Source organism: Oncorhynchus masou, chromosome 4, assembly GCF_036934945.1.
Source record: "Oncorhynchus masou masou isolate Uvic2021 chromosome 4, UVic_Omas_1.1, whole genome shotgun sequence".
In the NCBI taxonomy this organism is placed as follows: Eukaryota; Metazoa; Chordata; class Actinopteri; order Salmoniformes; family Salmonidae; genus Oncorhynchus; species Oncorhynchus masou.
In genome coordinates this window covers 9096091-9108384 of record NC_088215.1, presented here as the reverse complement: position 1 = coordinate 9108384, position 12294 = coordinate 9096091, and the positions used below count along the sequence as shown (strand labels likewise).

General features: G+C 43.8%; 1 protein-coding gene across 7 annotated transcripts in view; it reads right to left on the bottom strand.

Moving 5' to 3' along the window:
* LOC135522894 (regulatory-associated protein of mTOR) overlaps positions 1 to 8014 on the bottom strand; it is a 211878-nt gene extending 203864 nt beyond the window's left edge. For all 7 annotated transcript variants that reach the window (XM_064949578.1, XM_064949609.1, XM_064949587.1 and 4 more), the window contains exons 1-2: positions 7571 to 8014; positions 4511 to 4685 (exon numbers count right to left, since the gene is read on the bottom strand). In XM_064949578.1, the coding sequence (XP_064805650.1) occupies positions 4511 to 4678 (168 nt within the window). In that variant the 5' untranslated portion in view covers positions 4679 to 4685; positions 7571 to 8014. The remainder of the gene's footprint in view (positions 1 to 4510; positions 4686 to 7570) is intronic.
* Positions 8015 to 12294: the final 4280 nt, after the last annotated feature.

The following is a 12294-nucleotide window of genomic DNA, read 5'->3' as shown; positions in this document are numbered from 1 at the left end:
TGCAGAACAAATTGTGGTCTTTTCTAAAGCAGTAGACCCTGATGATAATGTTATAGAGATGTTTCTGCCATACAGAGCGCAAGACAGCCGGGAAAAGATGTTTGATGTACCAATTCCATGGCACAGGGTGTATGAGTTGATATATAAATACAATGTAAGATTCAAGAATGTGTGCCTTTCAGCGAAAAAAGATTGTACAGAATTCTTGCCACCAGCAAAATGTTGAATATTTAAGGCAATACAACTATCGCAGCTCTGTAGATTTTGTTGTGAGGATACTGAATCAATAGACCATTTCTTCTGGTATTGCCCTCAGGTAGCCTGTTTCTAGTCTCAGGTTCAGGAATGGCTGAAAAAGCATAACATTCATCTAAAATTGACCCTAGAAATAGCATTGTTGGGAGATCTGGAGAGACCTGGTCAGTCGATTACTAATATACTCTTAGTAAAAGCATTTAATCATCTTCAACTCACAATCTGCGGATTCTATTCGATTAGATCGATTCAAATTGTTAAACATCACAGCATAGTCGAAAGATGGCGCCGACAGAGATGGTCGCCTCCCTTCAGGTCCTTAGAACACTATGCAGTTATTTGTTTTTTTATGTATTACTTTATGTATTATTTCTTACATTGTTTGCCCAGAAAATCTCAAGTGTTATTACATACAGCCGGGAAGAAACTTTTGGATACAAAAGCGATGTCAACTTACCAACATTATGACCAGGAATACGACTTTCCAGAAGCGGATCCTTTGCTCGGACCGCCACCCTAGACATGGGATCTTATCCCAGAGGCCGACCCAAAACAACGCGGTTGCCACGGGAGAGGCAGAAGGAGCGGCCTACTGTTTAACAGAAATTCTCTGTTTAACAGAAACATGGCTCACTCGGGATATGTTGTCAGAGTCGGTACAGCCACCCGGTTTCTTTATGCATTGCGCCGAAAGAAACAAATATCTCTCTGGTAAGAAGAATGGCGAGGGTGTATGCCTTATGATTAACGACTCATGGTGTAATCACAACAACGTACAGGAACTCAAGTCCTTCTGTTCACCTGACCTAGAATTCCTTTACAATCAAATGCCGACCACATTATCTTCCAAGAGAATTCTCTTCGATTATAGTCACAGCCGTGGATATCCCCCCCAAGCAGATACCTCGTCGGCCCTGAAAGAACATCACTGGGCTCGATGTAAACTGGAAACCATACACCCTGAGGCTGCATTTATTCTAGATGGGGAGTTTACAAAGCAAACCTGAGAACAAGACTCCTTAAATTCTACCAGCATATCGAATGCGCGACACGAGCTGGTAGCATTCTGGATCATTGCTACTCTAACTTCCGCGATGCATACAAAACCCTCCCCCGCCCACCCTTCAGCAAATCTGACCACGACACCATTCTGTTGCTCCCAGCCTATAGACAGACACTAAACAGGAAACGCCAGTGAGCAGGTATATACAACCCTGGTCTGACCAATCGGATTCCATGCATCAAGATTGCTTCGATCATGTGGACTGGGATATGTTATTAGCAAGTGCAGCAGAGATGTCGTACCCACTGCGACTATTAAAACCTTTTCTAACCAGAAACCATGGATTGATGGCAGCATTCACCCAGAAAAATGAAAGTGCGAACCAGCGCTTTTAATCATGGCAAGGCGACTGGAAACATGACCGAATACAAGCAGTGCAGCTATTCCCTCTTGCAAGGCAATCAAACAAGCGTTAGTATAGAGAAAGTAGTCGCAATTCAACAGCTCACACACGAGACATGCGTGGCAGGGTCTACAGTCAATCAAGGATACCAAAACGAAAACCAGCCCCGTCTTGCTGCCAGACAAATTAAACTTCTTTGCTTGCATTGAGGACAACACAGTGCCACTGACACTGCCCGCTACCAAAGCCTGTGGGCTCTCCTCTGTAGCCAACGTGAGTAAAACCTTTCAATGTGTTAACCGTCGCAAGGCTGCCGGCCCAGACGGCATCCCCAGCCGCGTCCTCAGAGCGCAGACCAGCTGGCTGGTGTGTTTACAGACATATTCAACCAATCCCTATCACAGTCTGCTGTCCCCACATGCTTCAAGATGGCCACCATTGTTCCTGTTTCCAAGAAAGCTAAGGTAACTGAACGAAATAACTATCGCCCCATTGCACTCACTTCTGTCATCATGAAGTGCTTTGAGAGACTATTCAACACCCAATACAATTCTCTTACCGCCCCAATAGGTCCAATAACGATGCAATCGCCATCACACTGCCCTGTAACATCTGGACAAGAGGAATACCTATATAAGAATGCTGTTCATTGACTACAGCTCTGCATTCAATACCATAGTACCCTCCAAACTCATCAAACTGGAGGCCTTGGGTCTCAACCCCGCCCTGTGAAACTGGGTCCTGGACTTTGACGGGCCGTCCCCAGGTGGTGAAAGCAGGAAACAACATCTCCACTTCGCTGGTCTTCAACACTGGGGCCCCACAAGGGTGCGCCCACAGCACTCTCCCGTACCTCCTGTTTACCCATGAACGCGTGGCCATGTACGCTTCAAACTCAATCATCGAGTTTGCAGACGACACTACAGTGGTAGGCCTGATTACCAACAATGACGAGACGGCCTACAGGGAGGAGGTGAGGGCTCTCGAGTGTGGTGTCCGGAAAATAACCTCACACTCAACGTCAACAAAACAAAGGAGATGATCGTGGACTTCAGGAAAAAGGAGAGGGAGCACCCGCCCATCCGACAGTAGTGGAGAAGGTGGAAAGCTTCAAAGTTCCTCTGTGTACACATCACGGACAAACTGACAAACTGAAATCTTCCACCCACACAGATAGTGGTGAAGGTGCAACCACAGGTCTCTCCAGAGGGTGGTGCGGTCTGCCCAACGCATCACAGGGGCAAACTACCTGCCCTCCAGGACACCTACAGCACCCGATGTCACAGGAAGGCCAAAAAGATTTTTAAAAACCACAACCACCCAAGACACTACCATCCAGAAGGCAAGGTCAGTACAGGTGCATCAAAGCTAAGACAGAAGCTGTTTTTCAGTCTCGATCTCAAGGCCATCAGACTGTTAAACAGCCATCACTAACATAGAAGGGCTGATGCCAACATACACTCATATCTCTGGCCACTTTAATAAATGGACTTAATAAAGGTATCACTTGCCACTTTAAATAAAGTCACTTTAATAATATTTACATATCCTACATTACTCATCCCATATGTATATACTGTATTCTATACCATCTACTGCATCTTGCCTATGCCGCATGGCCATCGATCATCCTTATATTTATATGTACATATTCTTATTCATCCCTTTACATGTGTATAAGGTAATTGTTGTGAATTTGTTAGATTACTTGTTAGATATCACTGCATGTTCGGAACTAGTACAAGCACTTCGCTACACTCACATTAACATCTGATAACAATGTGTATGTGACCAATACAATTTGATGTGAAAGAGCTACGGCACATAGAAATCCGAAGAGGGTGGCCAGCAGAGATAGGTTGGATGGGCTGAGGGAAGCTGAGGGTTGGGATGTGGAATTGGAGACAAGCGGAAGTGGAGGTGCTGGGCGGGGGATAGAATGAGTCATAATAAACTAAACAAAAAGACAGTTTGAATGACCCTGAAGGGCAACGCTATTACATCCATTGACTGTTTGCCTGAGGCTGCACAAGTGCTTGTACACATGTATATACACACACACTCACATTCAAAACACACACACACATGTAAATAGTGCCACACATGCACTGAAATGTATACAGTTGGCCTTGCTGTTTTGATTTTTGTTGTCCTTGATGTCTTATTTTTGCATTGTTGTTTTCTGTTGTCCCCGTTCGACAGATCTCCCACCAAGTCAACGTGCCCATGGGCGGGTTGCTTGACCCTGGTTGTTCCTGGGTCGCTCTGGACTGGAGACGGTTAGATGACTGAATGCAATGTGAATCTCGAGCGACTTCACTGCAGGTAGATTGTATGTTTATATTTTTTTCCAATTATTAAATAAATTGATACATTTTTAAAAAGAAAATACTGCCTTTCCTTTCTGAAAGGCAAACGATATGCTAGTTCAACAGCAGCTTTGCTTTGATAGAAGTATGCAAGTCAAATTAAATTATAAAGTAGACCTACTTCAGTCAAATGTGATAATGAAGTTAAATTAAACGAGAACTTAATCTGGAAAAGCAGCCGTTTAAAAGGGGAGATCTTAAGATCTGCACAGCTGTAGAACCTAACCATATTTTCTGGATATTGAACGCACACAGTGGTCTCCAATTAAAGTCTCTCTGGTTTCAGGTCATCATTCATGAGCTACTTTCAAAGATTGAACAAGATTAACTTTATAACGAGAACCAAGGGCAACTGCATAGTATGAGCAACACAGGTTGGGCCTTTATCCATTCACCATTAAAAAGCCTTAGTTCAGTAGACCAGCGTAGAGACTTAGGACATGGTGCAGCGGGACCATAAGGACTAAGGATGTCTCTTACCCTGTCCTTCATCCTCCAGCTCTGGGCCAGGGCCTTGGAGCCCTCGATCTTCTCTGAGTGGCGTTTCTTCATGAAGGCCAGCGGCAGGTTCCAGTCGCTCATGTCCGCCTCTTCCTCCTCAGCCAGGAATATGGCCGGCGAGAGCAGCAGTTCCGAGTCCATTTTCATCAGGGCCCTGAGGGAAGAGATGGAGAGGAGGTCAGGTTGAGGTCAATGTTAAAAAAAGATTTCTTCATTCAATAGGATATAGCTGTACAGTATGTTTTTGTGTAACATTGAGGAATATGATAAATATTTAACAAGCATCCATCAGATGCAATCTATTTTTGACCCGAACTATACAACCATTTTAAGTTCTGCTTCCTAATGACTAGGAAAGTTTGGGCAGCATTGGGTTAGCCATAGACCAGCTCACACTACCGGTCAGATGAGGAGCAGCTCTGGGTTTAAAACTACCACCACCTAGCTTTGGGACTCAACATCGGAGGTCTGTATTGATTGGACTCCCTGAGTTGTGATTTGTTCTGGTGACTGGCGACGTTAAATAACCCTACCACAATATAGCTGGCTACACCAAAAAATAAAGTGTTTCCTGTCAACAAAGGCATTTGTATTATTTCTAGGAACTCTACTTACCAGACGTAAAGTGAAATGTGACCATAACTATCAAATAAACTCGAGGTCGACCGATTAATCAGAATGGCCGATTAATTAGGGCCAATTTCAAGTTTTCATAACACTTATAACACTTTTTGGACACCGATTATGGCAGCTTACATTACACTCCACGAGGAGACTGGATGGCAGGCTGACTACCTGTTATGCGAGTGCAGCAAGGAGCCAAGGTAAGGTGCTAGGTACCATTAAACTTATCTTCTAAACAAACAAATCAATCTTAACATAATCACTAGTTAAGTACACATGGTTGATGATATTACTAGTCTATCTAGCTTGTTCTGTGTTGCATATAATCGATGCGGTGCCTGTTAATTTATCATTGAATCACAGCCTACTTCGCCAAACAGGTGATTTAACAAGCGCATTCACAAAAAAAAGTACTGTCGTTGGACCAAACATCAACGCCTTTCTTAAAATCAAAACACAAGTATATATTTTTAAACCTGCATATTTAGTTAATATTGCCTGCTAACATTAATAGTGAAATTGTGTCACTTCTCTTGCGTTCTGTGCAACAGAGTCAGGGTATATGGAGCAGTTTGGGCCGCCTGGCTCGTTGCGAACTGTGTGAAGACCATTTCTTCCAAACAAAGACAGCCAACTTCACCAAACGGGGGAGGATTTTACAAGTGTGCATTTGCGAAAAAAGCACAATTGTTGCACGAATGTACCTAACCATAAACATAAATGCCTTTCTTAAAATCAATACACAGAAGTATATTTTTTTAAAACCTGCATATTTAGTTAAAAGAAATTCATGTTAGCAGGCAATATTAACTAGGGAAATTGTGTCACTTCTCTTGCATTCATTGCACGCAGAGTCAGGGTATATGCAACAGTTTGGCCGCCTGGCTCGTTGCGAACTAATTGGAGAGAATTTTACATAATTATGACATAACATTGAAGGTTGTGCAATGTAACAGCAATATTTAGACTTATGGATGCCACCCGTTAGATAAAATACATAACGTTTCCGCATTTCACTGAGAGAATAAACATTTTGTTTTTGAAATGATAGGTCATCAATGTGGTCAACTCCGGAAACTAAATCTCGTATTTCTGTGTGTTATTATATTATAATTAAATATGATTTCATAGAGAAGTCTGGCTGAGCGGTGGTAGGCACCAGCAGGCTCGTAAGCATTCATTCAAACAGCACTTTCCTGCATTTACCAGCAGCTCTTCACAATGCTTCAAGCATTGCGCTGTTCATGACTTCAAGCCTATCAACTCCCGAGATTAGGCTGGCAATACTAAAGTACCTATAAGAACATCCAATAGTCAAAGGTATATGAAATACAAATGGTAGAGAGAGAAATAGTCCTATAATAACTACAACCTAAAACTTCTTACATGGGAAAAATACCATATTCCCGCTGTGAAAACAGAGGTAGATTTTGTGGTAGGAAGTCTCGCTTGAAGTGCATGGCCTAATGGCTGCCTGCGGTCTAACTCAACAGGAATATGGTGATGTTCAGGCTAAAGTTGGATTAATAGCGAGGGAGACTTTTAATTTACATTTGGTAAATACAGTTTCTCGAGATTATACATATGCCATTGTTAACAGGAAAGTTTTTCATTTTCTTGGTGAAGCCGGCTATATTGGGGTTGGGTTATTTTCTGTTGCCAGCCACAACTCAGGGAGTCCAACCAATACACAGACTCCCGATGATGTGTCCCAAAGCTAACAACCACCCATAAATAGGATGGACAATAACATTAGTAATCTCACATCCCTAGCCCCCATTCACCACACGTGGCCCTGGTGAGTAATGGGATATGACCTGAGCAGCTTTCAAAACCAAGTACAACCATTTAAGACTCGTTTGTCATCATGTGCTGTAGTGAGCATATTCTCGTTCTAATCAGTACATAACTAGTAGCTATCTGTATTTGCATTTGACACGGTTAACATTAGCTGTGTACAAAGGTTTAACTCTGACAATGACGTCTCAGCGGTGAATTCCCTTTAAATTAACTTAGCAGTCAAATGGTAGATAATATGCAGAATGGACTGGCAAACTTACACGGAAAAGCTATTTTCTAAGGGGGTAATACACATTGCAGTATGATACATAACAGAATTGGAAATCGGTACAACGTCAACCTGCATAGACAGAACCAAGTTCGCGCGTGGCTGTTCTAGAGTTCTGGGTCGAGTTTGACATGTTAGCTTGTGGCTAACTAGCAGCCCCTTAGCCGACTTTCTGACAACTAGCTAGCACAGGTTTGTACTTCGTGCTTGTAAAACTGTGCATGCTTCATGTTACTTGTTGAACCACAAGCTACAGTAGTTAGATAAACGTAGAGAAGACTGACTGGCAAGTGAACCAGATGTGGAAAAGGGCCATTTCTGCACAGGGTGGCGTGCAGCGTACAGACCTTGGCGCGGTAGAATACTCTTCGATACAGGGTGGGAAACCTCTCCGTCTCCTGACTATTATAGACGCGGTCGCACAGACAATTCTTGAAAGAAAATTGTACGGTAGCGTCCACAATTTGTAAACGATGTCGAACCCGACAGGTCCAATGTTCGACCGGTATGTTTTTGCAGGGAAATCTGCGGGTTCTCTCCCCACGGCTGCTCTTTGCTATGGGAAGGTGCTCGAGACGAGGCCCATCTTCACACGGACACTCTGCCACAACCACGCCACGCGCTGTCAGGCTCGAGCTGTCAATGACGCTTGTCGTGTGGTCTTCTGACACAAACGTGTGTCGACGAGGTCAATGTCGTAAGCTAGTTGCCGTGAAATTGACAAACAATTCCAAGTATTTATCCAGAGACACTTCTTCAGCACTTCAGCAAGGGCGCCGCCATCTTGGGAAAGACCCACAATGCACTAGGGGTTGGACTGAAGATGTCATCATGGTCAGTGAATGTCCCTTTCCCTTTCATCAAAATAGAAGTAAAATAATAAAAAAGTTCAGTCCAAAATATTCCATTCAGTTCAGTTGTGATGTCTCATTGCGATCCAAAAAGATACATCCTGTACGTTTTGAGAGATTTTTATATACATTTGCAAAAATTATTTTAAAAACTGTTTTTTAGCTTTGTCATTATTGGGTATTTTGTGTAGATTGATGAGGAAAAACATTTTAGAATAAGGCTGTAACGTAACAAAATGTGGGAAAAACCCTATAATTGTGTATTTCTTTGTGACTCATTTGTGTACAGGTAGGCCAGAAAAGCTACATCCCTGATTGGCAGATGAGTGGCAACTCTGATTAGAAGCACTAGATGCTCATCGGTTGTTTTTTACAAACGCTGTTTTGAATTAAAGAAAATTGTACCTACACACTGAAGAAGGCTGTAAAGCCGAAACATCTGTGTATGCTATCCCTGATGCAGTGATTTTCATTTCCCGTATTGCAACGGAAAATCTAAAAAATGTCTTATTGGACAAGAGAACCCTTCCTGTTTCCATCCATTTTCTTGGTTGGTTCACAGGAGACAGGACATAAGGGATGCAATGGAGATGAGCTAAGGTAGATGGGAAGTAGAGGCTCTTCCAATGTCTCAGTCACTTCCCTGTTTAATCAGACAAAAATATCACTCTCTCATCTTCTTGGTGATGAGCACACCACAATACAGCTCAGATCATATATATGCAACACCACAAGGCGGTCAAATCAGCTCATCAGAAAACATGAAAACAGTAGGGCAGATGGACAGTAGGATTTTCTCCCTCTCACTGCATTGGCCAGCGCAGTAATCAATATGCTGGCTATTTGGGTTGGCCAGCAGCAACACTATGGTACAGCAATCTTGAACGTGAAACTCATAACTGTATCAGGCCGAATCTATCCCTCCTGTCTCAGTGTCCAGTGTGAATGAGAAACCAATCCAATCTCCTAAGAGTGTGATGGAGGTTGAGACCCTGGGATAGTGGGGAGGGGAAGATTAGTCACACACATTCTCTCTCTCTCTCTCTCTCTCTCTCTCTCTCTCACTCACTCACTCACACACTCACACACTCACTCACACACTCACTCACACACTCACTCACACACACAAACACTGTTATCCTCACAGATTGGGAGCATGGTGACAAGGTGATCAACAGGGCTTAATCCAGAAAATGGAGCTGTTCCCAGAGCCAAATCAGACAAGGGGGAAGAAAAGCCAACATGTCACCTCCCTGAGGACTGATTATAACAAGGCTGGCAAGACGACAGCGCCAAAGAACCATGCAAGACGAGAGAGAGCAGAGAATGTCAGAGAGAGATAGAGAGATGGATCGAAGAGGTTTCCAATCGGATGTGGAGAGGTTTGTTTTACCAGGAAGCTTGTATATAATAATCATGTGATCCTCTAAGTGAACGATAATAGTGTGTCCTCTCAGACGGGAAACTGGAGACGGAAGAGCCGTAATGAGGCATTAACCTGCCCCACCCAGTTCTTCTCAGTCACATAAAGCTACATACTGTACCGGCGACATTATGGGTATCAGAGCTCAAATCATGGTTTCCTGACTCAGCATGACTTTTTACACATCTATAGTTATTGGTGTCTTAAATCACAATACAGCCAAAGCCACAATTTACAAGTCATGCAGCATCTAATTTCACCTCCTTTAAAGAAGCTAAGGAATTAAAGAAAGGTTGCACATTAAATGTTGTTTCGGAGGACGAAACAACACCAGTTTCTGGGTCCAGTTTTAATTATGCATGTTGGTGTCGTTCATCTGCCAAGCTCACAGACCATCACTAAAAACAGAGGAGTCATGATTAATGATTTGCATTCTTCAGCATTATTATCATCATCAGTATTTTCTCCAAGTGCGACCATTTTCCCTGACAGTCTCACACCAGCTTCGGGGCTCATAACTCATATTCAAGGTTGCTATCGCCTTAAATCAAATGCAAAAGTTTCCATCTCAAAACTTCAAACCTTAATGGTCGCTGTGTTTATAAGGGGTCTTCATCAGAGGTTGTCCTCAAAAGAGACAACAAAGCATCATCTCTCGCTCTCTCCCTCAGGTTAAATAAGGTTAGAGAGAGGTAGGCCTCAAAAGGTAACGTTAACATTCTCACAACATTTGACGTGATAAAGACGATCAGAGTTACTGCTGTGAGACCATTAATTCATGATCAACAACGCAGCTATCACAGATCACACTCCCCAATCACACTCCCAGACAAGGTCTCTGTTTACGCCTGATCAATGTGTTAATATGAGATTATCTACCAATCAACGGGAGTGTAGGACCAGGAGAATTCTCAATCATGTGTGTGTGAAGTCCTCACAAGGATAGTGAAACAATAAATATTAGGCTTTGGGGGTTAGGTTTAGGGTTAAGGTTATAAGATTAAAATAGGATTTTGAATGGGAATCAATTGTTTGGTTCCCACAAGGATAGTTAAACAAACGTGTGTGTGTGTGTCAGATGAATCGGTGTGAAACACACGTCCCGTAGATTACCTTTCACTTATCATAACTGGGTTACTCAAGCCTTTCGATGGAAAGGATTTGATCATGAATGGAGGATTATAAAGAGCTGGTGGGAGTGAGAGAAAGAGGAGAAGGAGAAAGGAGGGCAGGCTGACTTTGAGTTGAAGAGCACTTCAATGGTTGTGAGGTCATTTGTCATTTGACAAAAGGAGGAGAAGGTCCTAGAGTGGATTTTGGTACCTCAGGTTGTAATGGTGTGATGTCACCATTGCTGAACCAAAGGTCTATTTTTAGGTACGTGCGCACACACACGCCCACGTACAAACACACACATTAGGAGCCAGTGGACGAGCAGGCAGCCTATTCTCAGGTTTCATTCCCACTGGACAGGAGGACAGCTAGCCACGTGTTCGCACCCATTCACAGAAGGTCCCCGACGATATCCAAGGTCCCCGACGATATCCACCCTGTGAACATGAGGACCCATTTACCACAGATAAACAGCTGCTGCTCCTCTCCACTCTCACACGCACACTTTCGCATGAACTCTTTCTCCCTCTCACTCTCACACACAAACACGCACATAAAACACACACACACATTGCACACACTCACACACACTGAAGAGGTGTGGGCAGCCGAGAGAGGTTTGTCCTTAGGTGTTAATCAGTGCAGGCAACTTCCAGAAAAGGTTCAATGTTCTCAGCACAAGGTCTTGGTAAGACATAATTGCCTCCTGTATAACAGACTTATAATAGAGTTATGTCATAATTTTGAGGGTTATAATCGAGTTAAACATAAAATGACTGGATTCAGTCCATGATATTGTAAAAAACAAATACCTTCAAAATGCATTTGATATGGCTGGGTGGGTTAAATCTAGCAACATTGAGAGAGAAATTTGAATCAGCATCTCTGAAATTGAGCTGACAGTCATTTACATGCAATGGCGTGTACTCGTGGATGCCAAGGGAAGCCAGGCTTCCCCAAAAATAATACTTAGAAAAAAAAAATATATATATATATTTTGTCTCTCAGTGTTTCATAATTTCCCTTCAATTCACAAGAGGCTGAATGTATATCACTGGAGAAAACATCCAAGTGAGCGAAACAGCGCCCCTCTGTCCCTGTATGTGAAGCTCATCTAGCTGTAGCTGTCTGGGCAAAAATAATATGATATTGTTGCCGCCCGTAGTATTGAACATAAGGGAAACCAGCGAGCATTTGGCCTCCCTTGATAAAAATAAATACAAATAATAGCCGGTCAGTGTTGAGCTAAAAACTGAGTGAGCTCAAATGTGAATGGTCCTGGCACACCAAAAAAAAGATTCAAGGGAAGCCCGTTTGGATTTCACTGGCGGCTCCTGGCTGACTGGCGGCACTGGCGGCTCCTGGCTGACTGGCGGCACTGGCGGCTCCTGGCTGACTGGCGGCACTGGCGGCTCCTTGCAGACTGGCGGCACTGGCGGCTCCTTGCAGACTGGCGGCACTGGGCAGACGGGTGGCTCAGGCGGTGCTGGGCAGACTGGTGACTGATGGCGCTGGGCAGACGGGTAGGGCTCTGGCGGGCTCTGGCGCCTCTGGAATGAGGGTCGGGAGCTCTTGCAGCACCGGACAGGCGGGAGACTCCGGCTGCGCTGGAGAGGAGGAAGGCTCTGGCAGCGCTGGACTGAGGAGCTCTGGTGCCTCTGGACTGAGGGGCGGGAGCTCTGGC